General features: G+C 35.2%; 1 protein-coding gene across 4 annotated transcripts in view; it reads right to left on the minus strand.

The window, feature by feature from the left end:
* The window catches only part of RUNDC3B (RUN domain containing 3B), a 101024-nt gene extending 82184 nt beyond the window's left edge, over nt 1–18840 (minus strand). For 2 of the 4 annotated variants that reach the window (XM_037510564.2, XM_037510554.2), the window contains exons 1-2: nt 18340–18646; nt 2132–2247 (exon numbers count right to left, since the gene is read on the minus strand). In XM_037510564.2, the coding sequence (XP_037366461.1) occupies nt 2132–2247; nt 18340–18449 (226 nt within the window). In that variant the 5' untranslated portion in view covers nt 18450–18646. Of the gene's footprint in view, nt 1–2131; nt 2248–18339 lie in introns of all 4 variants that reach the window. The other 2 variants (XM_037510536.2, XM_037510545.2) reach the window with 2 other exon arrangements.
* Between the last annotated feature and the right edge of the window lie 2522 nt (nt 18841–21362).

The following is a 21362-nucleotide window of genomic DNA, read 5'->3' on the forward strand; positions in this document are numbered from 1 at the left end:
TCAAAAAAGACAATGATTAACTGTAAGCAAGATTAATGTATGTGATTTTAAAAAGCCTCTTTTTCTTTAATAATGAGGCTTTAAACTGAACTAAGTAGGTAACTCTCAGTTCTCCATTTTACCTATGTCAGCATAACCTATACTATCCCTAAGAACAGTGTATTTTATCTTTTCCTGAAAGAATTTAATATTTAAACTAAATACAATTTTATTTCAAAAATTAAAAATAAAAGCTGGAGAAAAGTAAATTTTATAAACTATGAAGTTATACATTTTAATCTGTTCTTACATAATGAAAAACATAAGAAAAGTTGATTGTTGTATAATTAAATTTTAAGTGAACAGTTTAATATCAAAAAAAATAATTTCTCTAAAAGTAAATGCAATTTGTTATAAATTAGGCTATCCAAAAAAGAAAAGTATGTGGAAGTCTGTAGACACTAGAGTACTTAAAATACCTCATTTCAAAAATTACTGATCAATTTGTGATTCATAACTATACTAATCAGTCAGCACAATCCTCCACTATACAATTTTTTAAGCATTCTTTTAATCATTAGTCTTACCTAGTTTAAAAATTAACACAAACCTCACTACATCACCTTTCTTATTATGTCAGTGGAATTTTAACCCATAACTCAACTAAACATTCTTTTTTTTTTTCATGTGGTAATTCACTGACCTCTTAGGAAAAACATCTACAGATTTGATTAAGAAGTAATTCTAATGCCTATGATCTATATTTTGCTGGGGCATGACTCCAAACATGCAGGAGGGAACCACTTACATGGTAGCAAGTCTGTCCAATCACTCAGAATGGATATTTCAACATGTTCTCTGTTAATAGTTGTAATATGCTAAGTGGTAACACCAATAAAGGGTACTGAGGTCATGATAAAAAAAGACTTGTGAAAATAAAAATACATCTAGTACTAGTATATCACATGTGTTTTTTAGTTAGGTACTATTTACCAATTTACATATGAAAATTTAAAATATGATCATCACACAACACAGTACCATTGAAAATATCCCCAAATACTTGTATGTCCTTTGCTTTTATAAAACTTATTTTGTTATAAAGGGTAACAAGGCAGAAAGTTTAGAAAAACATATAAAAACAAAAATAAGGAAAAAACTATCCTTTTAAAATGTAAAATAATCAACTTTTAACAGAAAGTCAATCATGACTATGGAGTCATGTTAAAGTACAGAGGGTTAAATGAATTCAAATTTTGTCTCATCGTGTAATTAAATTCAACCTTTTTTAATAGACCTATAGGACTGCTCAACTTAGATATTTATAGTAAAACTTTTGATACAAGTCAGTATCAAATAGTACGGGACAGAATTACCTTTCATCTTAATCTTTGGTAATACAAAGGAGATTACTGATTTGAAACTATACTATTAAGGTTGTAAAGATAATGAAAACTTAAGTGAAATTATTTGATGATCTGGCTTTCTTTGGGAAGACTAGATAATGGAATAATGTGGAATGGTTAGTATTTATTATTATTAAGATTTAACTACATATTTCTTTATGTTATTAGCCAAATTTAATAGATAATGTTTTTATCTGTCTGCTGAGATAAAAATATTTTATATCTGGGAGAGCATGGTTTACATCATGCCCTTAAAAACATTTTAAGATATTCATGCTTTTGATATAAATATAACTACTCATTTAAGAAAACTGAAGCAGAGAATCTTTTTTACATATCTCTTTTTTTAACATATTTACTGTTAAAAAGTTGTCAGAGATCACAGCTTAATAGAGAGATTAAGCAAACAAACTTAATGCCTTGATGTTTCTTTGTAAACTGATTAAAGTACCATCTAGTAAGCTATCTTTTAATTTAAGCTTTTAGTTTCCATCACTTATGGAGGTGTCCCTGTTCCTTGTATGCGAAACTAATACACTTGACAATATTTTTAAAGTATCCTGGAAAAAGGTTCAAATCAGAGTATAGAAAATCTTTTCAGATACACGGGCCAAAAGATAAGATATTCTAAAATCAGTTTTGTTTCTGAATATATTATCTAAATCAAACCTGACTATATAGTTTCTAAAATTTCAAGTACACTAAAAACAACTATTGAGATAATAAACATATATTACTGTTGTTACCTTTTAGCCGGTGACTTAGGATCTGTTCCAATATAGCCGCAAAATTGTTAAATTCAGGAGAAGAGTCATCAATTGTCTCAAAGCAAGACCGATCAATCAGGGTCTTCACAGAAAACCTATGAAAAAAAGGGAGATTACAATAGCTTTCAAACAGAGCTGATTCATTCACCTAAGTAGGAAAAATGAGAGGTGGGCAATTTGAGTATTACAGAAACACTGAAAAGATTATATATTCTGAAAACTCAATTTATTCATATTCACTTTGCAAACAGAAAATTTTACAGAAATATCAGGATTTTCACTTACATATTTACCACCATCTACTGACAAAGTTAAAATTTAGGAATAGCTCACGATCTTCATAGTCAATAAAAGGACAATTAAAAAGACCTATATTTATTAACTACAAAATACTAAAAGTCATAATTCTACTTGCAAGAAACTTGATTGTCAGATCCAGATGCTTTTAAGAGTTTTGGAGCATAGGGCCTCCCCCCGTGGTGCAGCGGTTGAGCACTGGGTTGCGAAGAAGCTGCAGCGCCGGTTTGATCCCTGGCTGCTCCCCGTCACCGGAGGAGGGTCCCACATGGCGCGAAGACCTCTCCTGCTGCCCGCTGCTCCCCTCAGCAGTGTACTTTGGTCCTTCCACCTGCTCTGCTCCCCGCTCTGGCTCTGGTGAATTCTCTCACCCTCCCACACTTCTGACTGTACCCAGTGCTTGTATAAATAAATAAATAAATCTTTAAAAAAAAAAAAAAGAGTTTTGGAGCATAAAAAAAGATGTGAGTATTCGGAAAGTATAGATTCAAAGTTTTTACGAGCTATAGGAGAAATGACAGTTACTAAATAATTAGAAATGTAAAATCTGAGGGAGATAAAGGAATACAAACTGTTTCTTAGGTTTAGCCTTGTTGGTTATGCTATTGAAAGAAGACAGAAAGCCAAGGCAGCAAGTATAAAGGGAAATACAGAAAGACTTATTTTATGGATTATATCTATCAATATTTATCACAGTAGTAATTAAACTGAAGAATTTTAAATACAAGCAGTCCTCATTTTGCAGAGTAGCCAGGAGAATAAAATGACTATAAGTTGAAACTATGCAATGTGACCTCACTAGTGGAAAGAATTACAATTATTCTGTGACCTTTACAAACTTTTGTCAAAACATTAAAAAGCCACTGACAGTCATGATGTATAGGGAAATGGGGGAGACACTATTTAGTACACACTGTGAAACACTGAAAACTCTAAGAATTAAAGTATTTTCTTTGGAAAAATCTTATCAAAAGTATTTTCAACCAAGCTTGCCTCCTCATTCCATAATTTAAAATTTAAGATTGAGCATATTTCCTATGCCTTGGTACGCCATCATAGTAGTGTATTTGGACCAGTTTACAACAATGTGTCCTGTGCATTTTCATAGTAAAAGTCTCTAAGAGGCCTTAAGATGTGAAGTGGTTTCACAGTATCACTTCTTCTGGGACATCATTCTCTTTGTCATAAACACCTTGCTCATTTATGTCAATGTTTGCTTTCACTAAGTTCCTCTACCTGCATATCCTATGATCAACTATTTTTTCATAATTCCTTTTGCTTTCCATATATAATTTTCACTTCCAGTGCTATTACTTTCTGTTTCTTTGCCATACTTTCATCTTTTTTGGCCAATTCACTCTATCCATTACTTAGCAAAGCATATCTGTTTATCACCAAGAGACAAGAAGACAATACAACTATAGGTTTTGTTTTCTGTGCATGAACTAATAATAGATGTATAGTGACCAATCCTAGACAGACTGAAAAAAGAGATATGACTGGTTACTAATTATGATGTACATTTGTTACTTACACAGTGATTTGTGAACTAAGTAAGTACCAGTAAAATTTTGTTTTACCAGTTTACTCCCAGTTAATATATGACAACAGTCAATTAGAATCATGTTGTTGTAGGGTTGGTTATTTAATTAAACTGTAATAACTGAAATGATTACATATTGTATATTGAATACTTATGCTGTGCATATTGGAACTGTGCAATGTGGGGACTGCCTTATTTATTAATTATAAACAAAATAGATCTGCTATATGTAAGCATAAATAATATTTTATGAAAAGTATATTTTCCTAAACAACAAAAAATGGGCAGGAATATCATCATTTTATACCATTGCAAATATCTTCAATGTTGTGTTTCATAGAAGACCACCATATTCTCAGATCTGCTTCTGAATTCAATCTATTTTAATATTATAAACCATGTAGCCTCTGGAAAATTGCACTGTCTCTGGTGAATTCTCTCACCCTCCTGTGCCTCCGACTGTACCCCAGTTCGTGCATAAATAAATAAATATTAAAAAAAAAATTCTGATCTTTCAGATTTGTGAAAAGGTCTCAGTTTAAGAGTACACTTTGAAAACCACTATCCTAAGACATACTTTGAATATAATGGAAATTAACTTCTTCCCTACACAACAAAGAATGGTGAGAGAAGTGAGAAAATAGTTATTCAAGTAATTTTCTGTCTTCTTTGGTCAGACAAATAAACTAGACTTAGAAAAAGTGAGTGAGAAATTAATGTTCAACCACAAAGTACTATCTATGACTGCACTGGAATTCAAAGGAGGAAAACATAATGTAAAAGAAAGGAAGTAACACTGAAGAACTTGTTTAAAGGACAGTCAAAATGTTAGATAAATATTGGATGTGATGCATGAGTAAATGGAATAGAAATATAAAGAAGGTAAACAGAAACCAGACTAAAGAAAGACTTGAAAAACTCAGTTTTATGTCCATTTCATTGACCGAACAGAAGAAAAATGCTGCCACTCCTCAGCAAACATTTAATAATAATAAATAAGTATAATGTTCTTATTCAGTAAGTGAATGAAAGGGAAGTGCTCCTGAAATAAATAAACAAAAACTGCACAGTCTCCACCTCCACCTTTGATCTAAATAGAAGGAAACTTCTGGATGTTTGAGCGTTTCTCTCTAATCCTTACTAGGTAGCACGGAATAGAAAAATTGACACTGAAATCACCTTCAAGGTAGGAGTAAGTTATTGCTAGAAAAAAAATTCTGGCATCACCTTAAGATAGTAATGCATATTGGTAAAAATTAACTGAAAATTATATTTAAAGATAAAAATAACAAAGTGCTTATTTCATCAAAAGCGCTACATTAGAACCCAAGTTCCACCTGTAATAGTTTGATAAGATTTTAGTCACTATTGTCCTAAAACCAACAATCTACTTTGTCAAATGTAATGGGAAGAAAAAGCCATGGGTAGTAACACATTTCAGTAACATCAAGAGCCATGTACCTATCAATCAGCAGTAAACAAAAGGAGTCTTTTAATCACGCTACCAGTAGGTTACATTCCTACATAAGACCTATCTGCATGACAAAAATTTACAAAGGTGACACTCCTGTACTGAATTACTTTTAACTCAACATTGGACTAAAAACTAAAACAAAACAAAGTGCAAATATCCCAAGACATACCATTAGACAAGATTTCTGTTAATTCCAAGCATGAAGATAAATCAAGGATGAGAAAATATTTTAAATAATTACTACTACATCAAGGCTAACAACGAAGGGAAAAAATGTTTCCCAGGGCCTCCCTTTTGGTGCAAGGGGTTAAGATGCAACCTATCAAGCTGCCTGCAGCCACTGCAGCATAAGTTTGATCCAGGCCTCTCCTGACTCACCTTCTGCTCCCCTCAGCAGTGTAATTCAGTCAATCCGTCTGTTCTATTCCCCACTCTGTCTCTAGTGAATCCTCTCATGCCCCATACCTCTGGCCTGTACTTGTATGCATAAATTCTTGTATGCATAAATAAATAAATCTTTTTTAAAAAAGGAATGTTTCCCAGCTTTGCTTCATCACTTATATCCCACTCTCTTCTTGCCAATACAAAAACCCAAATTTCACAATGCAGATTAGTTCCAGAGATTCCATGTTTTACTTCTAGTTAGCCAAGTCTTCCCACTCAACACTTACTTCTGTAGAATCATGTAGCTAGCTAGCTCCATTATGCCAGAATAATGAGAATCTTTTCCTCCATAAGACAGTAACTAGCTAAAACATGCTATAAAAACCAAACTTGTGGAGAATTTCAATACATCTAAAAAATATCACACAGATGCTGAGTTATTCCTGATAACGATGACATTAATATTAGTCATCTATTTCCTGAAGAGGAATGATCTTAAAATAATGAAATGACAATTTGATGAATGTCTAAAAATACCAAATCAAGTCGGTGTAACAGCTTTTACATAAGAATCAAAAATTTACATAAAAGACTCTTATAATTAAACGTAGAAATTATAAAATTTGAAACGTGTCTAAGAAGGTTTTCTTTCCCACCTTCAATGACCAAAGGAAATTTTGTGAGCTTAACAATAAGAAAGGATGATTGGATGAAAATCTTCAAACCTAAGAAAGCATTAATTACCTTTCCCTCCTTGGCAAATATCAAGAAAAATGAGGCAGTTAACAAAGCTTAAAAATTTTCATTAAAACCATACCAAATTAATTTTTTCCACAGTTCATAAATTGGTAACATAATTTGACTACAAAAAGTTAAAATGCAAAAAATGTGACAACAATTAAAAATAAAATGATTACTTTATTAGATTTCTACACTCTTAGCTTGAAAGAAACAATTTAAAAAATAGTTCATTTTTAATATTTATCCTGCATTAATAATATATACATATACTCAGAACATTCTAGTAAGAAATGTATTTCCATCCTTTTATATCATCTTAACTACTTATCAAACAAGTTTCAGAAAAAAAATGAATTTCACATGAAAAAGTTTATTTACACTTCTATTTCCCTTTATGTGGAATTATATCTGAAGATAATTAAAATACAAAAAAGCAATCAGAATCATCGCATTTCGAAACTAAAAGTTAGATTCATTCAATAAGAGTAACTTTATTAGAACTTAAGCACCAAAGTTCTGAAATAAAAGTGCTTTCACACCAAATTTACAGGATTCTTTATATGATTGCCAGTAGACTTTATTAAAGGGATGGAACAACTATCTTCTACCATTAATATAATATTCATCATCAATCATCATCAAAGTGATAGTTACCAAGTGATAAGATAGGGAGGGTCTCCCTGGTGCTCGAGGGGCAAAGTTTCAGCACTATCACTATTATGGCCTGATCTCAATCCCCAGCCTGGGAGATAACTTACCCACATATAGCATAGAAGACCTCTCCTGTCTGGCCTGCTGCTGCCCTTAGCAATGTATTTCAGTAGATACACCTGTACTGCTCCCTACTCTGTCTCTGGTGAATCCTCTCACTTCCTCTCTCCCGCTCACATCTCTGACCTACACCCCAGTTCTTCTATGTAAAAATAAATAAACCTTTTTTAAAAAAAAAAGAGATATGATAGAATCCATTCCAAATATGTAAAACAGTAATTATAATGATAATGAGCACAGTATCCATTTATCTGTTCACTGGAAGGTTTATTTCCTTTCTCACATTTTATATGTGAAACATTTTTATGTAAACATAAAGATATTAAGATGGTGCTATAAACCCAAATTTATTAACATTAAATGTAAATGGGCTAAATACTTTAAAGACTATGTAGATAAAATACAAAATTCAATTATATCCTGTCTGCAAAAGACACTTAAAGTTTAAGGACCCTGAAATATTAAAAGTCAAGGATGGAAAAATATATATTCAATTAAAAGAAAACTTTTTTACTATATTGATAGCAGACAAAATAGACTTTAAGGCAGTCACAATATTAGAGATACTTGATGATACTAAGGAACCTAACAACTAGGAAGAGATCACAATTATAAATCTGTATACACCACTAATAGAGGAACAAGATATTAACAGAAAAAACTGATATAACTAAAAGGGAAAACAGATAAATCTACACTCACAGAGATAAAATTCAATACATCTCTTTCAATACCAGGTTAACTACACATATGAAATACTAGTAAGGGTACAGAAAATATGAATGATACAATCAAAACACTAGATCTAACTGGCACATACTGAATAGACAATCAACAATGTACATTAGGTATTTGTCAGAGTAACCATATGCTGTGTCATAAAGCAAGCATTAGCAAAATTTCAAGTTTAAAATCTTTCCAACTATATTCTCTGCCCAGTAGAATTAGTTTATAAGTCAATATCTAAATGTAACTAGACAAGGGCCTCCCCAGTGGCGCAGCAGTTGAGTTCTGGGTTGTGAAGCTGTCCACAACTTCTGCAGCGCTGGTTCGATGCCAGGCTGCCTGGCGAGGGTCCCACATGGTGCGCAGACCTCTCCTGCCATGCTTGCTGTTCCCCCTCAGCAGTGTGTTTCCTCGGTCTGCCTGTTCTGCTCTCCGCTCTGGCTCTGGTGAATTCTCTCACCCTCCTGTGTGTCTGACTTTACCCAGTCCTTGTATGAATGAATAAAATAAATCTTTAAAAAAAATAAAAAATAAATAAATGTAACTAGACAACCCTTAACTGTTTGAAATTTAAATAGCCTTTTAAATAATTCATGAGTCAAAGAAGAAATCTCAACAGAAATTAGAAAATGTTTTACATTAATTAATAACGAGGATAATTTTAAAATCCTGTAAACCATCCCAAAGCAAACAAGGAAATCTGTAGTCTTAAAATGCACATATGAGAAAAGGAGGCTGAAAAATAATGATCTAAATTCCCATCTCAAGAAATTACAAAAAGTACAGGAATTTAGCTCAAAGAAACTGGAAGGCAGGAAATAAAGACAAGAAGAGAAGTCAATAAATTAAGAAACAAATGCATGACATAGAAAATTAACAAAGCAAAGAGAAAGTTCTTATTAAAAAATTATAAATTCCTAGCAGGAAATAAACTGGGAAAAATAGAGATGATCAAGAATATCAAGAGAGAAAATGGATGGCCATAGCTTTTTTGAATGACAAGAAGATATTAAGAGAATATTAAGAAAAACTTTAAGAATAAATTTGATAATGTAAATGAAATGGGGCTATTCTTCAAAGACTTTACTGAAACTGATATAAGAAACAGGAATCTGAATATTCAACATCCATTAAGTAAACTGAATATGTAATATCCCACAAAGACAATTTGTGGTTTAGATTTTTTCCCTGGTGAATTCTTCCAAAAATTTAAGAAATAATATTAATATAACCCAAACTATTCTCTAGAACAGGATTAAAGTGTATATTCCAACTTGTTTTTAAAAGTCAGATATTCTTCTGGATGGTCTCACTCATAGCAGGAATTTAGAAAACCTAAAAAAGGGGCCAGGAAAAAGACTAATTATAATAAAGTGAAAATCAAAATCAACAAGCAACTATAAACCAGAAACACACTATGGGGGGGGGGTCACTATAAGGGAGAGGGATTAAAACAAGGGGGGGTGGGAATTGTATGGGGACTATAACCAAGATGAAAATGCATACATTGTGCAAAAATGAAAAATGATGTAAAAAATATATAAAATTTTAAAAAGTCAGGTATTCTTAGTGATAAAACTAGAAGAGTACATACTATGTAAAAGGACAGTTACAGAGATCAATCTCTTCCATAAATGAACATACATATTCCCAAAGAAAATACTAACTCATTAAAGGAGGTAAATATATGTAAAGAGATAATACAGCCCAACCAACTGGTATTTTTCCATAGTGGTTGTGCATTCAAAAAGTCAATCTACCTAATTCGACACATAAACAGATAAAAAGGGAGAGAAATCATGTTTATGTTGAAAGAAAAAGTATTTAATAATACAGTATTCAGTATCTACTTATGGTAAAATTTTTCAATAATCCAGAAGTAAAAGGGAACTAAGAAAAATCTTAGATATATAATATCTATTTATTCAAAACCATAAAACACTTTTGAGGAAAATTTCAGACTATTTAAATACATGAATATCTTATGCTCATGGGCTGCATATAAGTCTTAATATTGTAAAGACGACAGTTTTCCCAAAATTGATTTATAGATTCAGTACAGTCTTAATAAAATTCCAAGCAGATCTTTTTAATGAAAATTAGCAAACTGATTCTAAAATTTAGTTTGCAAATGCCATGAGTAGCCAAGATAATCTTGAACAACGAAGCTAAAGAACTTATATTACCAAATATCAAGATATATTATAAAGTTATAATTACTAAAATAGTCTGCTCTTAGCTCAAGGATAGACAAAATAATGGAACAGGAGTGTCCAGAAGGAACACACCAATGATCCAGTGGAGTCATGACTTATGATAAACATGACTGTCGTGGGGAAAGTCCAGTCTTTTTAATAAATGGATCTAGGTAACTGATCTTCTTTCAGGATATATTTAATCTTGACCTCCACACTTCCCAGAATAAATGAAAATAAACTACAGTGAATTATGAATATAAATGTAAAAGAATGACAATAAAGTTATTTATAGAAAACAAGTTAATATTGTCATTACTGTGGAACAGCCTGATTTCTTAATAGGTCATAATAAGCACTAATCATAAAGGAAATTTGTGGACTACTTTACAATTAAGAACTCCTATTCATTAAAAGACATTATACAGAAAATGAAAAATCAAGCCACCAAATGGGAGAAGATATTTGCATTACATATATCCAGTAAAAGACCTGTATACAAAAGGCACAGCTACATACAAAATGAGTAAAAAAGTCACAGATAGTTCACAAATTACTTGAATCATATTTCACAAAAGAGCACACTTCCAAATGGCCTTAACTTCATTCAAGTAATACAAATTAAAACCACCATATGACACCCACCAAACACATTAGAATGGCTAAAATCAGACAGAAAATTTCAAGTGTTAGTGAGGATACAAAGCACCTAGAACTTATATATTGTACACAACTACATAAACTGGTACAATTCCTTTGGAAAACTCTTGTATTTCCTGAAACTGAACAAATGGATGCTGTATGACCCAGCAATTCCACTCCTAGATATACATTTGAAAGATGTACATATATTCACCAAAATATATATTCACGAATATTCAGCTAGTAATATTCAGAAAGTGGAAACAATTCAAATATCCATCAGGCAGAGTAGATGTAATGTGGTATATTCATGCAACAGAATAAGATTCAACAATGAAAATGAACACACTACAGTTACATTCAACAAAAAGGATGAATCTCAGAAACAATGTTGAGCAAAAGAAGTTAAATACAAAAAGGTACATATTACACTATCCCTTTCATTTAGTAAATATCCCTTATAGTCTCTGATCCTTGTTCCCTCCTACCTCACTCTTAACCTTGGAAAGCTCATTTCATTTATTAAAGACAAGTATTTTACTTTGTGAAATCACTTACTATTTAAGGGTCAAATATTTGTCTTTGTCATTCTGACTTGCTTTAATACACAAAATTACCTCAAACTTCTTTCATTTTGCTATAGATGGCAACATTTTGTCTTTCCTTATGGTTGAAAAATATTTTACAGTGTGGATACACCATGTTCTCCTGATCCAATCTTCTATTCATGGGCATTTAGATTGTTTCTATGCCATACCTATTGTATATCATACTGCAATAAATACTGTAGAGCTGTAGAACATACGGGTTTTTGAGTTGATAGTATCATGCTCTTCGGATAGATATCCAGGAGTAGGATAGCTGGGTCATATAGGTATTTCCATTTTTGTTTTTCCGAGGTAAATTCAGATTGCTTTACAAAATGGTTGTACTCAAAACCAATATAATCTTCTTTCTTTCCATCCCCTCCAGCATTTTGTTCCTGTTGTTTTTAACGTGTGCCCTCCAGTATTTTGTTCCTGTTGTTTTTAACGTGTGCCTTTCTCACAGGTATATGGTTTTATCTGCATCTCCCTTATTAAAAGCAATGATGAACGTTTTTCCATTTATCTAGTGGCTCTCTGGATATCCTCTTAGGTGAATTATCTGTTTAGATCTGCTGCACATTTATTGATTAAGTTGTTTGTTTTTCTTACTGTTGAATTGTAAAAGTTTTTTTTTATACATCTTGGATATTAACCCCTTATCAGCTGTGTAAAGTGTAAATATTTTCTCCTACTCAGTAGAATGTCTTTTTAATACACTTGAAATTTTTTCACAGTGCAAAACTATTTTCATTTGAGGTAATCTCAGGTATCAATTATTCCACTCACTTAAAATCCAAAAAAAGCAAAACTATACCATGTTGTTAATGGCCAGGAGAGCAGTCACCCTCAACAGAGGTAAGAAGTGAAAGAAAGCAAGGATGAGGTATCTGTGATATGAGTAATGTTCTTTATTTTTTAAATTTCCCCAGGAGTTATTGACCTTAAAACTGTAAGTTTGGACCATCTGATCACTTTTACCCATTTTGCCTATTCCCATCCCCTCAACCCACACCTCCAATCTCTGGCAACTACCAATTTGTTCTCTGAATCTATCAGTTCATTTTTTCTGTTTTGTTTTGTTGTTTTAAGGTTCCATATGCAAATAAGATCACATATTTGTTTCTCATTTGACTTACTTTATTTAGCATAATGCCCTCAGGGCTGATCCATGTTTTGTCACAAATAGCAGCACCTCCTTCCCTTTTACAGCAGAATGATTATCTCTCGTGTATATATACACCACATTTTCTTTCCATGTCTCTTCTTTTTTTTTGAGATTGAGAGCAGTTTATTGGTCACATATGGGGCAAGAGGACACCACCAGGCTACACAAGATTTTATTTAGAAACAGAGTGAACAAGCAAGTGTGGTAGAGGTAATTTTTGTAGTATTAAGAAGGTTATGGTAGTCCCTGGTTCCTGTGGGAAGAAGCGATTGAATTATTTGAAGAATAAGGGCTGGCAGGGAACCTGCGACTCAGGGAGAAGCAGGAACTATACCTGGGCCATTTGGTAAGGAGTGCTGTTTGTCTAGGAAACCTTATCCATGAGAGTAGAATAGGGCAAGACACTTGCATTAAAGCCATGCAAGGCCCTCCTGATTTCACCAGATTCAAGGCAGCATTTAATACTGATGAGTGGACAATAATGTGGTTTACAATGCATTTATTCCTGTCTCTGCCACAGATCCCAGGGTCCATCAGAACAGAAAACAGCAAATGGCTTGTTTTCATCCCCTGTCTTTGTTGTTGTAAATAATGTGGCAATGAATGTAGGAGTAGATTTTATTTAATTTTCTTTGGGTAACATCCTTGTTCTTGACCTGGGTACTAGTTACAATGTTTTTCCTCTTTGCAGGAAAGTCATTGAGTGGTACACTTATTCTAAGTGTAATTTTCTGCGTGCATATTATACCAGAAAATATTTATATGATAAATGTGGGAGTAAAGTAGTCTACCAATAAGATTAAATGCATTACTTTGATGTTCTACATGCATTATTTAGAGGTTGGCCAATGATTTAAAACACTAAGATTTCTTGTAGCTATTAGGAAAGAAAGAGAAGTTGTCTGTTACACATTCATGTCTTGTATATGTATATAAATCCACTGACTAGAAATAATTCACTAAAATAAAACTCATATTTTTCATAGAAGTCTTCACAAAAAAGACATTTTAGACATAACAATGTTCTTGACAACAACTTTAAAAAAACCCTCTGTGACTGTTCTGACAGACATTCCATGTGGGCTGATGGAATCCTCCAAAAGCATAGGTGAGTGAACATCAACAAGGGATAGGATAGTGTGAAGCAATGCCATCTACATATTCAATTGCTTCCTGGTTATATGAAATGACAAAGCAGTTCAAGAGTGGATATGCGTCACAGAATCTGTCCTTGAAAACTTTGTCTCTCAACAGAGCTTCTGACTGAATAGTCATCCGTAAGGTTAAGATAGTATCTTCTGATGAATGTGGGAGGGACATCTATTCTTTGCTGTCATTTGAATATGAAGCCAGTTTAGCTAGGGAGGAGATAATAACCGTCCCTGAATGCTGAGAAGTCCACTCAAGACTAGTACCTAAAAAGATGATCGTCCTAAAGCTAACTTTATTATAAACACCTACTATAGATCTCTTAAGTATTTTCCTTAGAAATGGTATTGATTCTGCTCCAAAGAAATATAACTAATGTTATATCAGAATCCCAATCCAAAGTTCTATTACATATAGCACAACAAGAGTTTTAACCAAAAATTTAACCACTATATTTGATTATAGTCAAGGTATAAACATTCTAAACATTCTAATGAGGCACACTCAAGTAAAGAATAACAAAAGTCAATGAATTTAAAGTTGTTTAAAAGATTGTATTAGCTATCCTTCTGCAACATTTCACATATCTGCATTTCATTCACCAGGTTCAAACATAGGAGTATACAGTTTTTCTGACTACTAGCAATCAGAATATTAAGTTCAGACCATTAAAGTTCAGTCACTTAAGTCTATGGGCGTCTGTTGTTATTTAAAAACATGTTGACTTTCTCAGTTCACAATAGTATTGAGCGAGGTAGGATAGGGAATACAAAGAACTGCTAAACACAGAGCGCTGGTAGAAATAGCTAACTTGGTAGGAAAAATCAGCAAAATACAAAAGCAGACAACTACAAACACACAATCTTCTAGAACCATGTAGCAAAAAGCTCTATGTACCTTAAGAGTCTCCAAGGACATTCACTGTACAGGGCAGATTGACAGAAACAGATTCAGAATAAAGTTATTAATGAGGATAATATTAGTTTTGTAGAGTCTTTCTAAGAAACATAAGGATATATGCAATACTTGTTTCAGAAGCAACTTATCCAAAATATTTTAAATATTGTTTACTGTGGTTTAAATTTAAATACTGAAATTACAAGTGTCAGTTATATAAAAGACTGTACTCCACAATAAATTCTGAATACAGCACTACAGTTGTTGGGAGAATTTTAAACTTGACGCAAACATTAGTTACAAGGAAAACATGAGCATGACTACAGAAAAAAGTTATCTTACTGTTATTTGAAGACATTCAAGCTATGAAATAATATCTTGATCTACAGAAAACTAAGGATAACCATTACATTTTATTAAAAGTACTTTCATTTTTAAATCATCATTTGTTTCCACCCTGCATAGCTCATCACACTATCTCCTTAAATTGCTCTTGTTAGTCCCTTCTATCCATAACACAGAAAATTATGACCGTGGAGTGGGGAGTTTCTCTTAAAGTATTGATTTACGAGTTTAACAAATTTTTACAATGCTTGTGCATATATATATTTAAACATATGCATTTTAAAAGTTCTTACAAAACAATGTTAGCCCATAGAAAGAGACTTTGGATTTTAGTTCTTTTTGTCAACAGAACTAAAATCAATGTAATACATAAACTTTTCAATAAACCACGGAGCTTAAAAATGACAAAAATGACTAGTACCTGATTACCCATGAATGAAAAATGCAGGTTTAGAAAAACATTAACAATTTAATTTTTCAAAATTCCAAATGCTAGAGAAAAGCAAGGAAAATACTAGTTGATGCACTTAGCAAAATCTGTCCATGAATATTTTTGAGTTGAGTGTGGAATATTTTGAGGCCTCAAATGACCTACTTTCTCTCTACCACAACCTGTGAAAAGTGTGATAAAACAGTAGTGATTTGTTAAGAAAATACCAAAATGTTTTTAGTCTACAAAATATAAAGTTCACTGGAAAAAAAACTGATGGAAATAATTACATACACAATCACAATGAACCAAAATTCAACTCCTACCTAACCAAATAACCCACTTCCAAAGTTCAAAGTATAAGAATAATGTTATTTTCAAAGACTTTAAACCTAAAGAATTTAGTTATAGAATAAGTTTTTAAACCTAAACTAAGAGTATACCTAGGTGTTTAAAATGTTGGCATTACTGTGTAAGTATTTACAGATAATACTAGAATGACATGGAGGAAGGTGTTTTGGTTTGGTTTTGTAAACTGATTATTTATACAACGGTCAGCAGAGAATCACCAAATGGAAAACACACTTCAAAATGATTTTTTGTGTACAGACAAAAATGCACATCCCTCATCTGGATACCATTAAACATGTCTACCACTATTCTGCTCATATTTAGAGAAACTTGAAATCGAATATGAACACATTTGCTTGAAGTTATTATTAATTTTAGAGCTATAGTTGAAGGTTACCAATAATCTCTAGTTCACAATTATTTTACAAACAAGGAAACTGGAAAAAATGAAGGTTGCATGGCTAGTTAAAGACAAATTTAGAAACCAATTACATTTCCACTATGTCCCAACCTAAAGATGAGATCACCTCTTATTTAATATAATATTTTAAAACTAATTCATTTAGAGTCATGGCTTTTAGTAATTCTGATGGGCAGAGAAAAGCATCAGAAATTCATAAACATCGATTTGTTCATTTTGCTGAATTTGAGGTAGGGCTACTTAAAACATAAAATGGCTAATTTATATGCACCATCAACTACTTGGACATGAAAAACCACCTTAGTAATACTATACACATAAATACACAAGTGGAAATCCAAGTCAGAGGGAAATTTATTTAGCTATTATGTGTAATACATAACTACAGTCAGCATTTATATTAATTTCACAAAATAATAAGCAAATAAAAATAACAAAAATTCAGCTAGCCCAAACAGTTGTTCTCCCAGTCAGTGTGATATCGCTAAAAGTTCTTAAACTATAATTTAAATAAGTTGACATACAAGCCCCATTATTTTCCTAAATGGCCACTCATAAGGGAGTATATGAACACTAAGTAACCTAAAACCACACATGACACAAATGGAGAAGCAAAAGAAATAGTACCCACAACCAACAATAATCCTATATATTTTTAAAAAGTCTTAGCAAAAGACAGACAAGGTAAAGCTTAAGTTTAATAGAATATTTATGAAATTCATTCCATATTTAGAAGCACTAAATATGTTGAGGCCAGTTTTAAATCATCCTTTTAAGAATATTCATTTTAGTATTTGTAAAATAAAGGTAAGAAAATCAGTCTTGCTTATTATTCTGTTTGCTTAAGATTTGCCTAGATTTTTAAAAAATTAATACAACCTATCTTCCTCAAAAGGTTGTATCCTAGATAGAACACATGGTAAATTAAACAGATTTCATATCATTTTTTACTAATAACAGCTCAAATTGCCATAACTCTCAGTGAGGCAGTCTTCTTACCAGACAGGTGAACATTTGTACCAGTCCAAATTAAAAAAAAAAAAAAAAGTCACTTAAAGTCATTGACTATGTCATAGTATATATATCTGTATTTCACTTAAGATGCCAGACACATCTATACACAAGAAAAAAAACAGAGATGCTAATGGCAAAGGAGGAAAAGATTTCATCATTCTCTGATTCTTAGGGGATTATCCATGGCTGAGGATGAGGGATGTGATGGAACAAAGTAATGTTGAATGACTAATGGTTCAGAGAATTTCCTAAGAAATCGATGGCAATTACTTCAAATTTTTAACGACCACAAATAAAACTAAAAGAAAAAAGTCAGCATGTTAAAATAAATGAGTTATTTCTGAATCCTAAGCTTATACGTAGTAATTAGGCCTGCGCTGTTCCTATATTTTCTATAGTGAGGAATACCACACGTATAATTAGAAAACACTGAAGGAAAGGCTGACCTCGGAACAAATCATTGCCACGGAGACTAGGTATCCTTCATGTCCCACTCAGTAACTGCAGAAGCAGCACTAGCACTGCGCTTGAAAAGGAGAGAGACACACAGACTGGCACACAGTGGCTGCCATGTAGCAGGCACTCAATACCGGTGGGATGAAAGGACTGAGTAAATATGTAAACAAGCCAAAACAAAACCAAAATGAGCCGATTCCGAGGCAACACAGTATAATCACAGTAACGACGCGTTTACCAAAAGCCAGCTGACAGCTTAATGCGCCCTAAATGAAAGAGCTCTTCCTCCTGCCCTCCTCTTTTACTCTGACACAAGATTGCACATTCAAAACAAATCCTCCCCCAGCCCCGCCCCAAGCCCTACCCTCAGCTGCCACCAGCCCTGGAACTGACGAAAAGTCCGGGCCTCAGCGGTGCCCAGATCCGGACTCCTCTCAGGGCGCCCGAGCCCGCGGACACGCCCGGGGTGCTGGGGTCGCGGCGCCCAGACCCAGTCCCCTGTCGCCGGGACCCCCAGGCATTCGCGCGTTCCACAAAACCCTCAGCCCGCGGCGCCCGCGGCCCCCTTCCCTCGCGGCGAGCGGCGGGCCGCGCCGTACCTGCACACGGTGATCAGGTTCTTCCTCTCCACCGCAGCGTTTCGTGCGCTCAGGTTCTTCTTGCCGCCGGCGCGGCTCCCGCTCAGGCCCCCCAGGCTCCGGGTGGCCATGGCGGGCTGACCCCTGCGCCCCTTTTGTCTGGTGACACCTCCGTCACCCCCCACACCTGCTTCCTCCGGCGTTCGCCCGGTGCGCAACTGTGAGGGCACTGGAGGCTGCCGGAGAGGACCGGGGGTGCAGGGGCGATGTGGAAGACGGCAGGGAACTCGCACCCGGGGAGCGACGGCTCGCGTTTCTCACCCGCGCTCCACACATACCCGCGCGCACACACGCACGCACCACCCCCGCCCCCGCGTGCGCCGTCGGCCGCCGGGCGGCGCGTGCGGGCTGGCGTCTGGCGCTCCGCTACTTCCCGAGGGACTTCGGCCGCCGAGCGCGCGCGTGCCCGCAGGCCCCGCAAGCCCAACCACCCACGTTTGGCCGCCACTCCACCCCGGCAGCCGCAGCTGCGGTGAGGCCACGAGCCTCGCGCTCGCAGTCCCGCCTTCCCTACACCTTGGGGCAACACCGCCCCGTCTGGAGCCAATCGTGGCGCGTGAGGGGCGGCGCCAGCCGTGGGCACCTTATAAGCAGCGTGCACCGAGCTCCGCCCCGGCGCGTGGGCAGCTGTCAAGATGCCTGGCTCGCGGCCGCCACCAGGGTGCCGCGGGCAGTCGGCAGCCAGGGCAGGAGCGCCGTGGTTTGCCTCGGGATTGTGGGATGAGGTGGTAGTGCGTGTCGGGGGGCTGGAGAACCAGGGGGCCCAGGTGAGCCCCGTGCGGATGACCGACCCTGGCTTGGTGCCCAGGTTTAACGGCTCGGATCTCTATCGGGACTGATCATTTTCCCGGAAACCGACACCCAGTTTCTGTGGCATCGGTAGCTGCAAGTACCTAGAATGCAGCAACTGGGGCTCCCACTCCCGATCCAGGATCTGACTCCCAGGAAGGAAGGCGGGTTCCCTTTGTTCTAACGCTCTCCCCAAGCTTGATAAATTACAGCGACACAACAACCCTTAATTTCCCAGGACAGCCTGGAGCGGACTGACTGCCTCGGTAATGAGACTCAAGATGCCTGTGTGGTCTTCTCCCTGCGCCCTTCTCCAGTCCTGAGCAATGACCCGGTATTAGGTGGGTGGTTGTAAGCTTAGGGGTTTAATCGTCCTTGGGCCCTGCTCCGTTGCTCCCTGAGAACCACTGGGAGTGGCGCCCGTGCCGCGTGGGTTCGGAAAGTGGCATCCACTTTATAGAGATTCATCACCACCCCTCCAGCTTAACCTTCCAGAAGGTCCAGGCTTCCCTGAGCCAGCCGGTGTTCTCTGGCACTTCACTTCCCTTTGCATCAGTAAGTCCAGCTTTTAGAGTGAAATCCTTAGTAACTGCTGTCCCTTTTAGGCCTAACATGGTGGTGAGCATAAAACAGGTTTTTGGTAAATGTTCATTGAATTTAACTTGAAGTCACAATTGGCATGATTTGGTTGAAAGTTTGCAGTTAAGTTTTTGGTAGCTTCAAAATCCATATAAATTCCACTTACAGTTTTGAAGTTTCTGTCAAAGAAGAATATGATAAAATACACTGTGCAGTTCAGGTAAGATATCTCTATACTTCTTGTGTAAAGTACAAAATACTATAGGAAGTACAGTTCTATATTGAAAGCCTTCTAAATACAAGACTTTGCATAATAAAGTTGTAGATTACTAATTTCTGAGATACAACTTTTTTTTTAATCATCAGGGCAAGGACTTTTCAGCCACTAGGTATAGTCATAGTACAATAAAATATGTATAGAAAAAATTGTCTTAATTCCTTCACTACAATTGATAGTCACACATTTAAATTGTAAGAAAATAATCTAGATGATCTGTAAACTTTGTCTTTCACATTAATAAAAATCAGGAGGATTTTCTAGGTCAGTGCTTTGTTTCCACACATTTGTCTTCTCCATAGTGACATACATCTATTTGCCCTCCTAAAAAGCTACAGCTTACCATGTCCTGTATATCACTTACTGCTAGCCCAATAGTTTGAATTCTGAAGTAACCATCAAAAAACATATGATACTCATGAATGACATATACTACTCAAACTGCAATTGTTTAAAACAGATGAAAACTGCATTGGGAAAAGAGTGAAAAGTCATCAATTAAAAATTCCGAGACACCCATGCTGGTTTGTCCTAAGGGAGAGCGAGCACATATATACTTAGAAGACAAAACTGAGAAATCACATCAAATGGAGAAAAGTTAGGTATTATTATTCTCAAAATTGGTTTTCTATCTCAAGTACATTTCCATATCACTTATACTATGATGTTTTATCTATGAAAAGTTAGTAAAACTGCATCTTAGGTGATTAAGTAATAATATTAGTTTTCAAGTGCTACTTTTAGGGACATTCAGTTGACATTAGTACTTGCTGAACAAGATTTCACAATAATGCAAACCATTTTTTACATGTACAGTGACTCATTAAACTGCCACATGGGGGCCTTATTTGATAATGCTTTTTCTTAACCATCTTGAGCAGTATGCCCTGGATCTCATTCTTTCTCTAGATTACTAATCTGGAGATTGTTAATCATTTATAACCAGTACAAAGTATACTACTACTAGAGAGCCACATGAGTTTCGTGTTATTTTTTGTACTTCTTTTGGTGGCACCTACTGCAATTCTTTATTTGAGCATTACACAAAGGTTATTCAGAGGTGAAAAAAAAGTCTGCTTTGTATTAAAATAATGAAAACACTGGCAGTCTAATATAAACTATGAAGATTCTGTAGACCTTAATTGGTAGACCCATTTTCCCAACTTTATCCTCCCCATCAAAAAAAAGACACAATTACAACTATAACATATAAAATATCTTCAAATCTAAAATGCTATAAGCCAGAGAGATTACCAAACCATTGTTTATTTTAATCTCAGAGTAGACTTTCTAATAAGCCTCAAACCCAACAGCTGTATAGAAAAGATTGATGAGATTG

The sequence above is a fragment of the Talpa occidentalis genome, unplaced genomic scaffold (genome assembly GCF_014898055.3).
Source record: "Talpa occidentalis isolate TD23 unplaced genomic scaffold, MPIMG_talOcc4v2.1, whole genome shotgun sequence".
Classification (NCBI taxonomy): Eukaryota; Metazoa; Chordata; class Mammalia; order Eulipotyphla; family Talpidae; genus Talpa; species Talpa occidentalis.